The 19,395-nt window shown below is 35.1% G+C and overlaps 1 protein-coding gene and 1 non-coding gene across 2 annotated transcripts; both read left to right on the forward strand.

The window, feature by feature from the left end:
• The first annotated feature begins 2,027 nt into the window (after positions 1–2,027).
• Positions 2,028–15,010, forward strand: LOC143245268 (uncharacterized). Its single transcript, XM_076491424.1, has 4 exons — positions 2,028–2,247; positions 7,333–7,432; positions 9,616–9,781; positions 14,652–15,010. The coding sequence occupies exons 3-4, from the start codon at positions 9,653–9,655 to the stop codon at positions 14,772–14,774; spliced, it is 252 nt and encodes an 83-aa protein (XP_076347539.1). The 5' UTR covers positions 2,028–2,247; positions 7,333–7,432; positions 9,616–9,652; the 3' UTR covers positions 14,775–15,010.
• Positions 15,011–18,262: 3,252 nt separating this feature from the next.
• Positions 18,263–18,333, forward strand: TRNAG-CCC (transfer RNA glycine (anticodon CCC)). The gene has a single exon. It is a non-coding gene; the product is annotated as a tRNA-Gly (tRNA).
• Positions 18,334–19,395: the final 1,062 nt, after the last annotated feature.

Genomic DNA, 19,395 nt, shown 5'->3' on the forward strand with positions numbered 1-19,395 from the left:
GTAGTTAGGCCTTGTGTAGCGTTGCACAAAATTCCAAACCAAACTCGAATGAGTTTCCAACCAGAATAATATAATAATACGTTGTGTGTTGTAATACCCTTTCTGACGCCACTAACCGGATTAGTTCTGGAAAAGTACGGCAGTCTTGAAGTGGCTCGTTAATGTCTGCTTGTTTAATAATATGTTAACAATCAAAGAATGTAACTCAGAATCTCATTGGTCTGCTTGTTACCAATTAGCAACGACAATAATTATTTCGAGTCGGTGATTTTATAGTACGAAAACCGATTTGGAATGAAAGTTTCAATTATGGGCTTACAATGCTAAAATCCGAGGTTCGCGTCCCCATAGCAAACAGCGAGCAGACGGTTCGTTATATTGTTATTGTTTGTAACTAAGCAGAAAGCTACACAATGGACTATCTGTTCTACAGGGTGGTCCGTAAGTCCCTACTCATCCATATATCTTGTATCTGTGTGCTGTCCCTCATTCTCGCTGCATAATACTATGCGACGCCATGTTCTGTGAGACATTTTCCTCAACATAACAGGGGTTATTGTTACAAATGCCGCTGTAACAGCTGCCTTCAACTCATCATTAGTATTATAACGTTGTTTACAATAACATATGGATGGGTAGGGACTTTCGGGCCACCTTGTATGCCCACCGCTGTATTCTCGCGTTGTAAGCCATTGGGGGGAGCGGCCCATTATGTATCTTTACATTAAAAAACAAACTTATTGAATAACAAAAGCAATCGTATGATAACTCGTGATATTATCATTATTCATTGTTGACAACAAACCTGATTTGATTTGCTTTGTCGTGGTAACATCGTTTTAACACTCCTACGAAAGACGTGCCTGATTTCTCCAAGCCCGTTCCTGGCTGTGAGTTTCCCAGAGTTGGTAGATGGGGACAGTGGGAATCTCGTTAATCCATTCATTATTGGATTTAAATGGCAATTTCATTTAAATACAAAATTATTAACCTAACATTAATAACCTTTCAAGTTATCATTGGACCTGAATGATATTTGCTTTGTCGTAACATGTTAACGAAAAACAACAACATAAACATATGTTATTTAACCCCTAATTTTAGGGCCTATTAATTAAACACTGTTCCTGAAATTTTAGGCATTCGTTTAGAGAGCTCGACTACTTTTGAAGTGCTGATAAATAACAACAAAATTAATGGGGCAGGATTGATACGGCCTAGAAATAGACGGTATTGGGCGTCGTGCATCATCCAAGGATACGTAACGGCTCGTGGACGCCAACAACTTTTGGTTTCATCACACCCTACTTCGTATTGGCGTGCCTTGTAAACTGTCACGTAGTGACCCGGTTTGAAAAGGAAATAGCACGACCTGCATCTTCTCCAAAGTCACGATTCACAGAAATTGAAGAAACAACTTGGTTTATGTAAATATATTTACATATCCCTTCGCAAAATTACGTGATTTGGTTTTCATCACAACAAAGCTTTAGAATACGTGTAAAATTTCAAACTTTCTCTTTACAATATTTGTGTATTTAATGCAGTTAGTGTATTATTGTTAAATACAGAGTTAAATAATGGGTTATCTTTATCAATCACGGGTATCGAAACCCGAAATCTGGTGTTGTAAGCCCTCAAAATGTACCGTTGAGCCACTGGAGGCTATATATTTAATAAACATCGAAGCTTTTGTAGAAAATTAAAATTTACTTTCAATTTCAGTGTTTTACAAACTTCTTGCATTAGGGGAGTCTGTCATGACATATTAGAAAGCGCATGCGTGACTTCTGTACCAATAGAATGGATTGATGTACAAAAATAATGCATGAAAACTTGTAATTTATCATGAGTTTCTTAGAGTGACTAGTTACAACTGCTAATTTATAGACGAAATAAATTCCATCATGATAGATAGACAGTTACAATACATAGACTTGTATTATTGTTCAGACAAAATCTGAAACATTAATCGAGACTTTCGCTCGTGAGCCGAACCTCCCGATGTCAACAACAGCGCCTGTGAGTGGCTAAGAGACACCTACTGCTTTTGTATTGGAGATGTGGCCAGATTTCAGGAACAGGCTCTAGGTCACATGACCAGTGCTCTAAGCCGCACCTATTATTCGACTTGTCAGAAACCCATTCCACAAGTTGGTACGCCAGACCTAACAGGCCAGACGAAGGCTCGGAACGAAAATGGTTAACTTGTACAAAAGGAGACTTTTAGGCTTAGCAACAGGGTTGGTAAGTAAAACTGGTATGTGGCGAGAATAGGTTTCATATCTGAATAATGCAAATTAAAGGGGAAATAGTGTTTATTTGATTAAAATTATAACGACAGTAATTAAACAGAAATGTAATTATCATAACTAGTGACAAAGTACTGATTTTTTTAATTATAAAATAATATATTCTGAGACAGAAGTATTCGTTGCTTCAATGATAACAACGTATTATGGAACGTAGAAAAATTCAGATGAGTTACTTTACAGGGTTCTGAAAGAATAAAATGTGGCTATCAATCGATGTAGTTAAACCTTCAGTTTATTGTTCGTATCAGCGGGAAACAGTTATAAGCTTAACTATTATTATATCCTTGTAGCTCCTGACACAGCGGAACCGAGCCCTGATTTAAAAAATAATATACTTTTTTCTGATAGCAAAGTTGAAATAAAACAACTAATACTCAACAGGTGTTCATAATTATTTCCACCCTCCTTCCTCCCGATGCATCCCGTAAGTATTTTTCCACAGAAATGAAATAGAAACCTTATGAACCGAGCGCTTATGAAAGGTGGACCTTTTTTCTTCAGGGGTAATTTGTATTTCTTCCACAGTACTGTTTGATACTGTTTACATTATTATTTAGAATTTTTTGGGCTCTGCGCCACCTATAATTCTGTGCAATTATTATAGCTTATACGTCACGTTACTACTTTAACGTCAGCTTTGTTGTCACAGATGATAATCTAGTGGAGTAACCATTTTTTACTCGGTTGTTACTTCCACCAGTAATATTCCAGTTTTACTGAGATTTTGGACGTATCGATTATTATGAAAATGATTAACCACTTTTGGCATAGGTTTCAAACGCTTTTGTTTCCTTTATCAAAACGCACAATTTGATTGTATAGTTGTTGTTTTTTTTTGGTTTTTTTTAGTTTCATATTTAAAATTAAAATCGCACGATATTCAATTAAATGTGGGGTCAGCGACTTTTTAAGTATAAATGTAGAAGTTGATAAAAACCATTTTTTTTTAATTTATTTCGATAAGAAAGGCCCTGAAGGTCTTTCCAGTGTGTTTCTTTTGAAATTATCGCAGAATTAGCTACCCGAGGGCGACCTGCACTAGCCATCCCTAATTTAGTAGTGTAAGACTAGATAAAAGATGGCTAGTTATCAACACCCGCTGCAAACTCTTGGCCACCGTTTTACCAACGAATAGTGGGAGTGATCGTAATATTATAACGCCCCCACAGCTGAAGAGGCGGGCACGGCATTGCCGGTTAGGGCGTTCAACAAGTAATCCCCGTCACAGCAAACATGCTTGCCCTTTCAGTCCGTGGGGGCGTTATAATGTGTCACTCAGTCCCATTGTTCGTTGGTAAGAATAGAGTTTGCAGTTGACGGTGACTAGCTGTCCTTTCTCTGGTCTTACAGTAATAACTAAATTAGGAACGGCTAGCAGAAAAACTCGTGTTAATACGCGAAATTATAAACAAGCTGTAATTTTGGTGTGATGAATATTTGATCCTGTGACCCTCAGATTGCGAGTCAAGTGCTCCAGGTCATATGGGGCCTAGTCATTTTAAAACGAAACATAAATTATTATTGTTATTACTGTTGAGCCCAAATGATTTTCTTTGCTTTCGTTTCGAACACTGACGAATCTTATTCATATCGAACGCGACAAGTCGTAAGTTTGTGTGTTTTGAATTTCGCGCAAAGCTACTCGAGGATTATCTGCGCTCGTCGTCCCTAACTTAACAGTGTAAGACTAGAGGGAAGGCAGCTAGTCATCACCACCCACCGCCAACTCTTGGGCTACTCTTTTACCAACGAATAGTGGGATTGATCGTCACCTTATAACGCCCCACGGCATGTTTGGTGCGACGGGGATGCGAACCCGCGACTCTCGGATTACGAGTCGCACGCCTTAACCCATCTGGCCATGCCGGGCATGTCGTAAGTTTCAGCCATTTTAAATTGCATATATATATATATATATGTTTAGTTATCACTTCATCCTTAATTGAATAATCACATGTGTGCCCTTTAAAAAAAAACACCTTACTTAAGATAAAGTTTATCAATTTTTTGTTTAAGCACAAAGCCACAAAATGAGTATCTATGCTACGCCCACCCCGAGTGCCCCTCCCCATTGTAACAGCGATATGTCTGCAGATTTACGACCCTAGAATCCGGGTTTCGATACATGTGGTGGGCAGAGCAGAAATTGCCCGTTGTATTGTTCTGTGCTTAACTTCAAACAATCAAAGAAACATCCACTGTAAATATAAAACTTTTTTTTTGGGCGTTATAAGATCTGTGTTAACTCTGAACCACTGGTAACTTTATTAAATAACGTTATCCTGCTAGCAGTGAATATTACAATAGCTTCGTGGTTGTTGAGTCAGCTGCAAGAAATTTGAAATTATTTGAATTCTTCGATGTTTGTTCACCTTTAAGTTCAAATATTTCTTTTATTAGAACAAGTACCACGTAGTCGTGACGGCCACGTGCACCGTCTGTTCTCTCAAAATTAAGTGTATACAAAGAGAACTGTACTATGTATTGTTAACACTCATTGCTTTCATTTTTCCCTAACCTTTAAGAACTGTACGGCTAGAGGCAACACTTAACAATAAGCTGTGCGTCTCAACCGGTTGCCCGAGATTCGCGGCATCAGAGACAGTGGAAAAGTCTGAGTGCGTGTGTGTGTGTGTTGCTCATTCGCCTCAGGTTAAAGGTCTACATGTCGTCAATGGTCTATTACTTAAAACGACGTTTCTCAGAAAAAGACCCATTGTTAGATAAAATAGATTCCAGGGTTCACGTGATTGTCTGTAAGGCGTTTTTAGGAGTTACGACTTAACTGAGAAAAACGAAAACTAGATTCCAAACATAGTCTCGCGATGTTAATTACGCAATGTAAAGAAAAGATTCAAAATGACTCTATTAAAATAGTTATTAGAAGTTTCATTCAATACAAAAGGGAGTCTTCAATAGCTACGGCATTTGAAATTCTTTTAGGCAGGATTAGAGTAATCTGTAACACCTTCCACATCATTTTTTTTTATTAGCTTTATTTTAGTGCATTAACAACACCAAGCGTGGGACGTGCGTATACCTGACTCCATTTTATCGGGCAAAATCTCTACCAACTTGAAACTGAAATTCATTTAGGTGGGACTAAGGTAGATTAATGTGAGACCTTGGGCGTGTCAAGTTCCTCCAGAGTTTAAAACTGTGATTAGATCTGAAATCGGTCAAGTTATGACAGCGCCACAAGCTAAACGTTTGTAGTTTTAAAACAACAACAAAACAAACTCGGAGCCATTGTACGAGTCATTAAAAGTGTGGATTCTCTTATATTGTTTCAATGAGTTGGTGACTCTATGATAGTTGTAAACGTGACTTGCCCCCCTCCCAATAACACAACTGTATGTCTATGGACTTAAAACGCTAGAAACCGAGTTTCGATACTTGTGGTGGGCAGAGAACAGATAACACATTGTTTAGCTTTGTGCTTAAGTTCAAATAAAGTTTTATTTAACAATTTGTAAGTTTTGTTTCATAAGTTAAGGGTTAACATAGTATATTAATGATCTAAGGTAGAAACAAACAAGATTTAGTAAAAACCATAACTGATCAAGAAAGTTTACGATTTTGACCTGTACGTATGAAGTAAAATTTGAATAACTCGCGCGTATACGTACAAAGTTGTTTTAAGCAATATTCTAACATTTTAATTGTGATATTAACTAGAGGGCGCTGATGTTAGGATCAAGCAAGTTTGTGGGAGTAGGCCTAAAAATTTTAAACTTGACGTCACGAAGATCTCGTACATTCGAGAAATATTAAGAGGCAAGAGTAGATCATAAATATTGCATTGTTTTTCTTTCTTCGAGTAGTGAAAGACTTGGATCAGTGTTAGTTACCACGGATATCCAGTTACCAGATTGACTAGCCGTGAAATTGTACAAGTGTATTATGTTTTGTGATAGTCCTGGTATTTCCGTTTGTTCAATCACACAAACCTACGAGTAAAGGTAACCTGAAGGAAGAAATGAAGTCACTCGTTTGTGCGTGATCTAAAGTTCCGTTAGTGGTAACAATTAGGTTTCACGTTACATTTCTTATCATACTTGTATATTTTCAGGTTGTCCTGTAGCTATATTGTAAAGTTTCATTCTGTTTAAGTACTGTGGTTCCAAATTTAGCGAATCATTAAAAACCTATGATTAATATTTAATAAACATTTGTCAGGTGCAAGTGGATTCTCCACTGTTACAATCCCTATTAAAAATATTATTCTGTCACAACAGACTTAATAAATTTACCAGTAGGTGTCCAGCTGGGATATATGACAAATAACCAGTTTACATTTCTGGTTTTATTTCTCTCGAACTGCTTGCTTTTCTGGAGGTTATGTCTATAACCTTCAAGCATACGAAATTGACGTTACCTTTTAACCAACAGTTTACCAGTTTAGTCAAATTGACAAACGTTCCGTTTTCAAATATAAACGCAAATTACGCATCAATATTATTAACCAATTTTTGTGTATTAAATAAAACTGTTTATTCTGTTATTTACTTCTAAAGCTCTAGTTTGTTTACAACGTATTTTTCTGCATAACTATCTAAAAATCAAGTGATAGCTGAAATATAAACGCCTTTTCCAGAGGCTGCGCAGTAGGTCTGAAGGCCTATATTGCTAAAAACTAGGCTCTGTGATGGACATAGTACAGATAGCCCCTTGTATAGCTGCTTAGCTATATGGATATTAACACTTTTACTAATAAAGCAGAGAACAACTTTTTCGACTTTCTGAGGTCATCTTCAGGTCGAAACGTTGTTCTCTGTTTTATTAGTAAAGTGTTATAATACCAATGATATGTATGTTGTCTTTTAAATGAGTTTCTCGTCATCACGTATGTATCGGATTACAGATCAGAAAAAACCTTGTATATTTTTGTAATGATATATTGGTAAAAATAATGTATGTGTTTATAATTATAGATAGTTTTTTTAAAACATTTCGTATTGTTATTTATATCACTAAAACTGGAGTGTAATTATATGGATTTATACTTTTTGTACAGGTACTTGTAGCTTTATCGCACTGTCAGCCACTAGATGGAGACACTGCAGCAGTTAAACAAAAAAAATTTAAACCTGAGTTTGTCACACCGAAAGTTCAAGGTAAGTTCCACGTCGTTAAGAACGAAACTTTTTAGTGGATTCGAAACAAAGATTGCAACCATTATTGTTATATATTTTTTCAAGAGTCTATAGTTTGTTTTTAAAAGCAATTACGAACATAATTGATAAGTGGTTGATTGTTATCGACAGTAGTTTACGAAGTATCACGAGAAAAGTTCTCGATTAATTTGTAGTGGATTAGAAATGAATCTGAAGGCTTTTTAACCCTAAAAATCGGAGGTTGGGACAGTATATATAATCCATTGTGTAGCTTGGTGTTTCATAAGAAAGATTGTTTGTTTTTGAATTTCGCACAAAGCTACTCGAGGGCTATCTGTGCTAACCGTCCCTAATTTAGAAGTGTAAGACTAGAGGGAAGGCAGCTAGTCATCACCACCCACCGCCAACTGTTGGGCTACTCTTTTACCAACGAATAGTGGGATTGACCGTCACATTAGAACGCCCCCACGGCTGAAAGGGCGAGCATGTTTGGCGCGACGGGGGATGCGAACCCGCGACCTTAAAATTACGAATCGCACGCCTTAACACGCATGGTCACGCCGGGCCCCATAAGAAAGAAATGAACCAAATAACATATTATAGTGCACGTGTACTAGTGTGTTGACATTTTTCTAAAGTTTGTTTTTCTCTTTTGAAAAACACTCCAAAAATCGTATTAACTCGATTATTTTAAACTAAAAATCTTAGATAAATTGGTTATATTCGAAATAACATTTCAAAATATATCACGTGTGTAAATATATGTCTTAACTTATTATAAAGTAATATCAAAATTTGTAAAAGCGTAAAGAAGTATTTAAATACCACTGGAGTAATAACACACACTGGTATGAAACCTAGTTTCATATTTTTACTCCTTGCAACAACAAACTCGCACGGATCGACTTCAACTAGAAATATGCTAATATACAGATACGCGCTCGACCTGAGATTGAATCAATATTGCATAAGCTAAACCTACGTCATAAAGGTCAAATATATACATAATCCAACTTCCTTTAGCAGTAGATGGGTCTTGTAAGGAAGACGAATATGTGAACATGAAATTGTTCTACTGGGACGTAACATTGGAGTTCGACTTGTAGGTTTTATGGAAATCACTAGGTTCATTGTTGTTAAACGCAGTCATACGAGTTATCTGTGCTCTACCCATTGCTGGTATCGAATTCCAATTTTTTAGCGTTATGAGCCCTTTGTCTTAGCGCTGAGCAACCGAAGATAGACTAGGTTCCTAAAACTACGCCTTAAGATAGACATCACTTTTGTAGGAAATTAAAACTATCCTAGCTTAATGTTTCTTAGAAGCTTTAAATTTCTTATTTCTAAAACATTGTTGATGTAATCATAACTTTGAAATCTGTTATTCTTAAAACCTTGTTTATGTAAGTGTACATTTCTAAACGTTCTGTAGTTATTTATGTATGGTCCCAGAGGCCATTGTTATTTATCTCACGTATTATTAGAATCCAAAAGAACAGTTAAACAAAACTAATTTGGTGTATTCCAAACTGTGATAACACGTTGGACAGTCGTTGCATTTATTTTGTTGTCTCACGATGGATCAACAGCAAGCCCATTCTCCATGGCAGGCACAGCACAGATAGCCCATTTTGTGGTTTTGCGCTAAAAACGTTTGGAATTAAACATGGGTATCTAAACCCGGTTTCTAGCGTGGTATGAGTCCGCAGGTATGCCGTTGTACCACAAGAGGTCTCTGAAAGACGAAAGAAACATTTCTAGTCCACCAGTGGTCAAAAACACCAAACATTTCGTGTTCATTAATACTAAAATAAACATTTCAAGTCCATTAGCGCGCTGAGAAGCACACATTTCACATCTGTCGGAGCTGAAATATATATCATAATTAACGCCTGTTTGGAATTTCGCGCTCTTCGGATCGTCATATTAAAGAAGTTAAAACGATATTTGAATGGTATTTTGTATTTTCATTTCTTACAAGTATATAAAAAATATCTTGAATGTTTTACTCTTTGATAAACCAGTATATATAATTTTGTACGATTCGAGTACTTTTAATGTTTGCTCTTGCCAAGATCGGTACTGATATTTGTGCCTCGAGTACAATAGTTATGTTCTGAGTGAGTGATTCTTCTAAACAGCTTTTTTGTTGTTGTTTTCAATCTGTTCCAATTTCTCTGTAGTTTCTCTATCGTGCAAACCTGACGAAATCGTGTGACCATGAACTTTACGGAACCTTTTAACGGGGTGCACGCTGGCGACAAAGAAAGTCCGTGCAAACTGAGAGGCAGTGGAGACACAAACTACATTCTCAATGTACCATTGACATCATGTGGAACAAGACACGAGGTGAGCGAACTGCTGCATTCAGTAGAGCTTGTTCAGTTACTGGGGACAAAGTTTGACTACACGTGAAATTAGGGGCTAATTCAACTGAGGGCCTTACGCTGAGCGTAACTTGGGTGTATGCATTAATCAAGTCTGGTTAGAAATGTCTCGTAGAAATTACCATTGGAAGCCCTCCTCCAAATTTAGTGGACGCCCCCCTCTTTCCCACCAGGGCGTGTCTGTGGTTACACTGATGGCAGTCAACAATTTGTAACGTTCTTGCTTGTTAATATCTTACTAGTGAGATTACTTATGATCTTGTTTCTTTTGAAAGTAGGTTTAATATCTGGTTTATTAGTAATAACGCTAGCCGCCTCTACTTTGACTTTTCACTTTAGAGGGAACTAGTAGTCACCGTCCTCCGTAAACTTTCGAGCTATTCTCATCAAATAGTGAAAAATTGCCTTCACTCTTATAACGCATCCACGGACCCATGGCGCGGAGTACATTTTAGTGGCAAAGAGACGCGAACCATGGGCTCTCGGATTTACAATCGGGCGTGTTAATCATTAGGCCATACCAGGTTCGTGCTAAGCAGAATCACTCAGCTTGCAAGGCATTTTATATACTTATTTATAAACTTATTTCCAAAAACTATTAAACAGTTTTGAAAAAAAGTGCATTTTTCTCGAACTTGTCTACTAAAGTACGAGATTTATAGAAACCATTAATAGTTATACTATTAATTACTAATGAAACAATTGCATTTTGTCACCACCTAGTAGTTTAGGGTTAAAGTATAAATGTACTAAATGAGGGTGTGGTTGATCGCGAACGTAAAACTTACTAATTTGTTTATTTTAAATTTCGCGTAAAGCTACACGAGGGCTATCTGTGCTGGCCGTCCCTATTTTAGCAGTGTAAGACTAGAGGGAAGGCAGCTAGTCATCACCATCCAGCGCTATTTCTTGGACTAATTTTTACCAACGAATAGTGGGATTGATCGAAACATTATAACGCCCCCACGGCTGAAAGGGCGAGCACGTTTGGTGCGACCGGGATCTTACTAATTTTAGACAACTGGTTTGTTTGAAAAGTTTTTGTGGAAACGTATTCAAAAACACTCTGTGCTAGCCTTTCCTATATTTCAAGTGATACACTGAAAGGAAAAGGCAGTTAGTCATCACCACCCACCGCTATCTCTTGGGCTACTCTTTTACCAACGAATAGTAACGAATTATATACAAAAAACCAGGCTTTGATACCCGTGGTGGGCAGAGCACAAATAGCCCATTGTGTAGCTTTGTGCATAATTACCAACAAGCAGTCCTACGTCACGGTCCCAGTGGGTCGACGGTAAGTCAACCGGTTTGCAACGCAAAAATTCTAGTTTTCATACCCGCAGTAAATAGAGCACAAATACCCCACTGTGTAGCTTTGTGCTTAAGAATAATCAATCCTATATTGTAGTGGGTGTTATTTCCCTGACAACTTTTAGTTCTTCGCGACTCAGATCTGGAATTACTAAACTTTATATACAATTTTTGTTATAAGATATTAGTTACTTTAAAATAGTTTTAAACCAAGAAATTATATAACACATGTGCATTACTGTATCACACACACACTGAGTGACACACACACTGAGTCTGAAAGAGTGCCATTAGAATATTGTAAACCGTCAAGCCAGTACTAGGCCTTAAAACCTTTCTGGTTTTCCTTATGTTTTCAATTTAAAATAAAGTTCTCATGATTCTAGGACTTTGTTTGCTTTTTCACACTTCGATTTGTAGATAATTCGAACTCACTATGGTATAAAATTGTTATATCCCTTTCAGGCTACAGTTCTCTTGCTGTGTTTAAAGTTTTTTTTATTGTTTATTGTCATATACTGTTTGTTTTAGAATATTTACCAAATAAGACAAAAGTTGAAACTGCCTGTCGTGAGACACAAGTGTAATCCATTCTACATGGTTTCATCATGATTACTCTGCCTAAACAATCTCAAAGAAAGACAAAAGTTTGTGCATATAACCGTTATAATTTTGAACTGATAGCGAAGTAACTTCTGAGAGTTAACAAATAACATTGTTATAGTTAGTAAGTTTAAGCCTAACAGTGTAATGTAAACTGAATGAAATATTAAGTTGTTACACCAAGAAAGTCAACTGGGAAAAATGGGACATCTGGGAGGTAGAAGTTGTTGACACGTACACTTGTCATGGAAGTCTGTGTCATGAATCGCTTGGTAAGTCACAAATGCCGCTGTTATGATACTTAGAAAATACAGGGTGTGGTCCCTACCCATCCGTATATCTTATGTATCCAGTGTATCTGTGTGCTGTCACCAGTATTCTTGCGCTCGTGTACCCACGTACTTGTCACAATACGCTCTACATCGGCCATATTTCTCTGAAACAAAAAGAAACAAATTTATAATACATGCGTAATTTAATAATATATGGATGGGTAGGGACTTACGGGCCACCCTGTATATGTGCTATATCTTGTGGTCAGGATTTGTGTTTTAACAAAGAGTTTAAAGGTTAAAGAAGTCTTAATCCATTTACCTCGACGTACGATTTATGTACAACAAACCAAGTGAAAACAAAACAAACAAACAAAAATCTCTCTTAGGTGACGACAGGGAAAAGTGGAAAATTTTCATCTAGTTAGTTAGTTCTTAAGTAATACTATAGGTGGAGCCCCAAGTTGAAAAGAAATTATTAAGACTTTTCGTGATGACTAGAAACCTATTTGAAATAATAAAAAAATGTGTTATCAAGACGGCTGGTATGGCTATTAAAACTTTAATTAAAATAAGCATTATTTAATTAAAATTTTAAAAACCCTACCAGTCGTCTTCATTATTGTGGCATACAACGCTTTTTTTTTTTATAAATAAAACACCTGAAGTCGTTAGATTTTCATACTGATGAATTTGCGATTTGTTTTCGTAGTTTCATGAAACTCGGGGCTGATATGCGAGAATAATTTTAAAGTCACAATAAAATTTCAGATGTGATAATTCAAATCAAGATAAAATCTTGTCACCTGGTATTAACTATTGAATATTTTGACGCAAAGGTTATCACTTACTGGCTAATTTATGAAAGTAATTTTGTAAGAAAAACATCTCCAAGCACAAAGGTATGTTTAGATAATGTTAAAAGTTCAGAATATTACGTTATTCGGCTACTATCACTCGCCTCCATTACAACAGGTTTCAAACTCCTTCCAAGCGCCACTTGTGCATGTTTTATATTCAACTCTAATGAGCTGTTGTCTAATATAAACGTTTGTATAAATGTATTTAATTTAAGGCAGTGAATTTCTAGAGTAAATGAAATTATAATTAAAGCAATTAGAAGTAGAAATGTACATATCATTAATGTGAATCTTTTCTTTGTAATGTGAGCAGTTTTACAACCCCCGTAGTAAGAATACCTTGAAGTGTCTTCAAATGTCGAAGGACATACCATTTCTGAATCCACAGGTAACTGACCTGGCTTATTGTTCTGAGGGTGAATGCTAAGTCACAATTACCTGCTCTTGCTCGTTCCTCTGAGGGTAGTACCCTCATATTGACTGGTTCCTAAGCCTAATCTGCTTGCTATAGCTCCTAATTCTGAAGATGTCAGTTGGTTAATCTCCTTGAGCAGGTAACAGATTTATTAAAGTGGAATATAAACATTATCAGGTGAAATACATTCCAGAAAATATTTGCTGCAATAAGTCGAATGTTTGTTTGTTTTTGAATTTCGCGCAAAGCTGCACGAGGACTATGTGTAAACCCTCACTGGTACCACGTGACGAAACGTAAGAATTTGGTGAATGTTGCCAAATTACTTCTTTGTATTTGACTCGGAACTGATCCAGTTTGATTTTCCAAACAACAGTGCTATCTATACGAACAACGTAGAGTTCTGCTTTAAGTGATATCACTGTGAAAGGTCTTTATAACAGTTAGAATGCAATTTTATTGGACCACCTAGCCATTATGTCATCAGGAGGAACAAAAACAGCTGTGTGATATTAATACACTTAATACATTATTTTGTATTCTCTGGGAAACAGACCTCAGATTTAGAAAAGTTAATTATTACTAAATGTTACAGATAAAGACAGAAATTCGAGTAAAATGCTTCTTCTAACGAGTACAATCATTTAGAAACAAAACACTGATGCACAGTTTGCTCAAGAAAGAGGATTCTTGAGGCGAAGTTATATTGCATTCAATACTCTCTAACGATATTTGCCACTTACTGTATTGGCAAGAATGTTTTTACAAGTTGAGGTTCAAGTAATCTGTTTTTGTTTTTGTTTTTTACATACCTTTATATCCATAAGGTAACTTAAAGTTTACGCAAAAATACACATTAATGGAATGTTATATATATGTAATAATCCGGAGACGAACAGTAAGGGGGAAAAACACGAAAAGTGGATTTCTTTGTTTATTTTTTGAAATTCGCGCAAAGCTACACGAGGACTATCTGCGCTAGCCGCCCTAATTTCACAGTGTAAGACTAGAGGAAGGCAGCTAGCTATTCATTACTAATTTCCAACTCTTGGGCTACTCTTTACCAACGAATAGTGGAATTGACCGTAACATTATAACGCTCCCGGCTGAAAGGGCGAGCATGTTTGGTGCGACCGGGATTCGAACCCGCGACCCTCAGATTACGAGTCGAACGCCTTAAACCACCTGGCCATGCCGTATTTACTTTAGTTTCAGTTACTTTAGTAAATTTACATAAGCTGGCAATGTGACAGACGGACATGTTTGTTGTATTAAAAAAAACAACCTATATTTTTTTAAAGCCAGTTCGTATTCGATTTTTCATTATGTAAACGTTTTTGATTTATTTTTTCCTCTTATTATGCCCAGCAATCATCGGGTAATTTTATCAACACATTAACCATCCGTTTCCATCCTTCGCTGGAACTAGAAGGAGACGAGATTAAAACAATCATTTGTAAATTTCGCACTGGATCCATCAACGTGGGATAAAACAATCTGAACCACTACTTGGGGGAAAAAAGGACAACACCAAGCAACTGCGGTGTTTTAACTTGTTCCTTGAAAACAGTAAAGGGTCTAATGGTGTGTTATATAAGATTTAAGATTTCTTTGGAAAAAAAAACGCGAAAAAACACCACAAATGTTTCGTTCAAAAGGATCATTGTGGTACTAAAGGGAATACATGTAATGAATTGTGTTAAATAAATTCCGGTGAATAAAAAAAATTTTTGTTTGTGTATTTGATCAGTAATATTGACTTCCGCGATGACGAGAAACCTATCTGAGTAATGACTTCCGCTCTGATGTAATTTCCGGAAGAGGTTGCGCCTTAACTTGTCTGAAAATGGTAAGCTGCGAAACAACAGATACGATTGCGGTAATATAATGATTTAGATTATGTCATTAAAAGTTTTTAAAATAAATCAATAGTGTTTCTACTTCTTACACTAAAAGTCTGACTTGTAAATTACTTAAATGTGTCTGATAATGCTTAACTCGCTCGTCTAATCTTATCCACATTTTAAATGCTGTCCACATGTTATGAGTGATTTTGATAAAACGTTGTAAATTCTAAATCATCATATGAGTGAGACTTTTATAATTTCCAACTGAAAGTACTTTAAGTTTGGTATTACTTTCGTTATTAAAATCGCAAAAAACCTTTTCTATTTTAAATTTGAAAAACATTCACGAAACAGTTAGAGACCAAAATAACCTCTCTCGACTTCCTCTGTCATCTCTTTACTGATTTGTAATTTGCTGATGAGATAAAGAACCACAGTAAAATATATAACTAAGTTATTTAAATTTACTCTGAGTTTTATTACCCAGTGAGATACATTTACATAACATTATTGATTGTTGTTTAATTTTTTTTTATTGTTATAGCAAATATATTATAATGAACTTCACTAAAATCTTTAAGGTTCAAATATACAGTGATTTTTTATTCTCAGAACAAGTAAGAAAGTGAGAGAAAACAAAATCAAATCTTATTTAAAGTTAAGATATTTTTTTTGAAATCCACTTCAAATATTTTAACGGTTACTGTAGGACAACTTTTTATACAATCAAAATTATGATACGAACGAAAAGAAGAAAGATACATGCATTAAACAAGGATTTGGTTATCGTACTTAAACTATGAGCCTATTTTTGCATCTAGGTCATTCCGTAAGTTATGTCTGAAAATTTAATACAGAAAGTGCATCATCATTTCTGTCTTTGTAGAAGGTTTAATGACTAAAAATATGTAGTAGAAACGTGTATATAAAAATGTTCAGATAAATAAAAAAACTAACCAACACCACTTTTTGAGATATCATTAATCAAATAAACCCTTATGAAGATGTATGTGTCTGAGAACACATGGGCATATAATGATTTATGAGTTTGAAAAAGGAAGTGCAGCAGAAACACACGAAACATTCAAGGTGTTTATGGTGGGCGTGTTTAAAGGCGTGCTGCATTCGTTTTCAGCAAAGAGAGTCAAGTATCGCGCGGCAAAAATAATAAAATAATTTATAACTATAATATATTTATATATAAGATATTATCATTACTGTCCAGGCGCCGCTAGTGTAGTGGTATCATGCAACATTTCCATTATTACCACCTGGGTTTGAATCCCGGGCGCCCCAGTTCACGTTCAAGTGCTTCACTATGACGACATTAAAAGAACGTATTCTCCATGTTTCCTTTTCTCAGGTCACTAAATGTTGAACTGTGTGTGATACACAAACATTATCAAACATGCAAAGAGATTCGACGTCACTAGATGGTGCAGATATATAGTAATGACATTTTGTGTTTTGATTTCACTTCAAGACGCCCCCAGTGTAGCACAACAGTATGTCGTTAGAAACCGGGTTTTGATACCCAAGGTGGGCAGGCACACAGATAGCCTGCAGTGTAGCTTTGTACTTAACTATAAAACAAACACTCGAGAGTTTTTAGACCTTTAGGTAGTTTAAAAGAATAAGACATTCACACAATTGTAAACAGCACGTATTTAAGGATAAGTTAAAAACAAAATAAAAAAATTCCATTTCACTAAAAATTAGTTTATTTTTCAAATATTATGTTTAATGCGTAGCTGTTGGTATCAAATGGTTATATATAGAATACAACGTTTCATTTGAAGTAACACACGTTATATCAAATGACGAATTTCAAATTACAAAATTAGAGACTTTATATAACTGGTTAGGGTTATAAGATAAACGATATAATACTATCTTGACCATAATATATATTTGACAAATGAGAAAAGAACGTCGTGCCGTACGAAGAATCTGATTGGTTCTGACTGAGTTCTTAGACATAAATCTAGAATTATAAATCATCACATTGATGAAACCATTTTAATAATTTCATATTGTTAGAATTTAAACTATTCTGTGGATTATTTTGTAATATTATACAAACTCAGAAATAACAATAGCTTCTCCACTTTACATACTGACTTATAATATGACATAGAGATTATGAACCAATACCATAATATAAACGTGTAATGTTTTTCAAAAGACGATTCTTGTCACTTTGTATGATATATTTGGACAACATTAGTGATTATTTGAAAAAAAAAATATTGTGATAATAAATACGTTATAATTAATTTCATCGAAATATATATATATATATATACAAGGTTCAAATCTACAGCTATGTTTCCAATATGAATTTCAAAGTAAGGTAGTGGAACATTTTATGTCAAAATAATAACAATTACTTTTCATGCGAAACAAGATTAAACAAAAATTCGTATTTATAAGTTTGAAAACAATTTCAACTATTTTAAAATTATTACACGAACGGCAAGAAGGCAACATACAATGAACAAGGGTTTGGCTATTATACTGAAAATGTTAGCCTTGTTTCTATTTATTTTTTTTATATATATCCAAAAGGCAACTTAATCATTTTCATAAAGCTCGTTGTTACGTATAATTAGATCGGTGCAAATAACTAATTAAAACCTGTTAAAAAATTTGGACTAGCCAGCGACATCAAAACCGTCTCCAAATAACATTTTCCAGAGAGTAAGTTATTTGTCACATTCAACAATAGACAACATTCAATTCAAAGAAACAAATAAAACGTTTGACTTACAACTGAAATCAATATACTAAAAATAACCACACGTATAATTTTGTTATATTCATAAAACAAACTTTGTGATTTCTTAGTTTCTGTTTATTTATAGCTTAGCACAAAACTATATGACAGATTCTTCGTGATCACGGTACAAATAGTTCAACATAAAATTGTTAGAGGACAGCACATGCGGCAGCATGTGAATTACCTGTATTAAGTTACATCAGCTGCCAAACATGTTTTCTTGATTTTATTATTGATTCAGATTTATCTATCTATTATAAAAATTAACAATTAAAGTCTGATAAACGTAGTCATAAAACAATTTATAACTAGTATTCATATAATTTAAGTAATATAGCATAAAATAATACCAAGCGCCGCTGGTGTAGTGGTATCATGCAAGATTCCCATTCTTGCGACCCGGGTTCGATTCCCGGGCGGCGCAACATTTAAGCTGAAAATTATTATTTTCTTCCCTTTATAAATAAAATCGTTGTGATGGAAATAGACAAGGTTTAACTTCTTAAACTTTCACAAGTCCATCTGAAATAATTATTTTAGATGAACTTAACAAATCTGTCAGAAGTTATAAATTCTTGTGCAAAAAGAAAATCGCTGTGAGTCTCAAACAGAATAATTAGAAATGTCTTTTTCACTCGTGATTCAGCTTCGTTTCAAGCTTAAGCGACTTCTTTGAACATACAAGAGATTGGGACAACATGACCTTCATAGCGTACTCAAGTAACCTGTTTAGCCAAACGCTTTCAGTCCTTGAAATTGTAGTCTACATTAAAACAGTCACCAAACAGCTGAATATTTGCTCGTAAGTTTGGTAATTGAATTTTATTTAAGCTTTCACACTCAACTTTGACACAAATCATAGAATTTGACCCCAGGAGTACGTCAACGTTCTTAATTAATTATGCATTGTTGTTTTTATGCGTGCGATTTACGAAACGTAAGATACAGTGAAAGCTTTTTTTTACTAAATAACAAGATTGGACCACGTAGCATATCTGTATATATATCGTTGAATAAACGGTGTATAATTTATTTCAAATAAATGTATTGTTATGTAGTACAATCAAAGAGATACGTTCTTCCTTATACAATGAAAAGAAATCTAACAAGTCTTATATTAACAAACATGGTACTGTCAACTTTATCATTTCAATTTATCAATCTGATACACGTTCGCTGTTCAAGCATGTTTTTTAGTATATTTAATTACACACGTAACTGAATGATAAAAGTTTACATTGCCGTATTTTGTCGAACTAAATGTTTCTTTTTTAAAACTAAAAACGTGAATGTTAACAATGGTAGTAATAAACACGATAAAAACACATTCGTGATAGTTCAGTACGCACGTGACCTGGAAAAGATTTGAAAACGGCAAAATATTGCGGCAAACAAGTTATAATTATGCAATAACTCAAATCAAAAGATGTGTTAAAATTCGATAAGAATAATGGGAATTAATAATAAATAGCCTTAATTATGAGCA

Source organism: Tachypleus tridentatus, chromosome 2 (genome assembly GCF_004210375.1).
Source record: "Tachypleus tridentatus isolate NWPU-2018 chromosome 2, ASM421037v1, whole genome shotgun sequence".
NCBI lineage: Eukaryota > Metazoa > Arthropoda > Merostomata > Xiphosura > Limulidae > Tachypleus > Tachypleus tridentatus.

Bases quoted from the DNA above. Each gene is read 5' to 3' on its own strand.
- LOC143245268 (XM_076491424.1), top strand. From the start codon at position 9,653: ATGAACTTTACGGAACCTTTTAACGGGGTGCACGCTGGCGACAAAGAA. The intron at 9,782-14,651 runs GTGAGCGAACTG...TATTATGCCCAG, and splicing joins CATGTGGAACAAGACACGAG to CAATCATCGGGTAATTTTAT.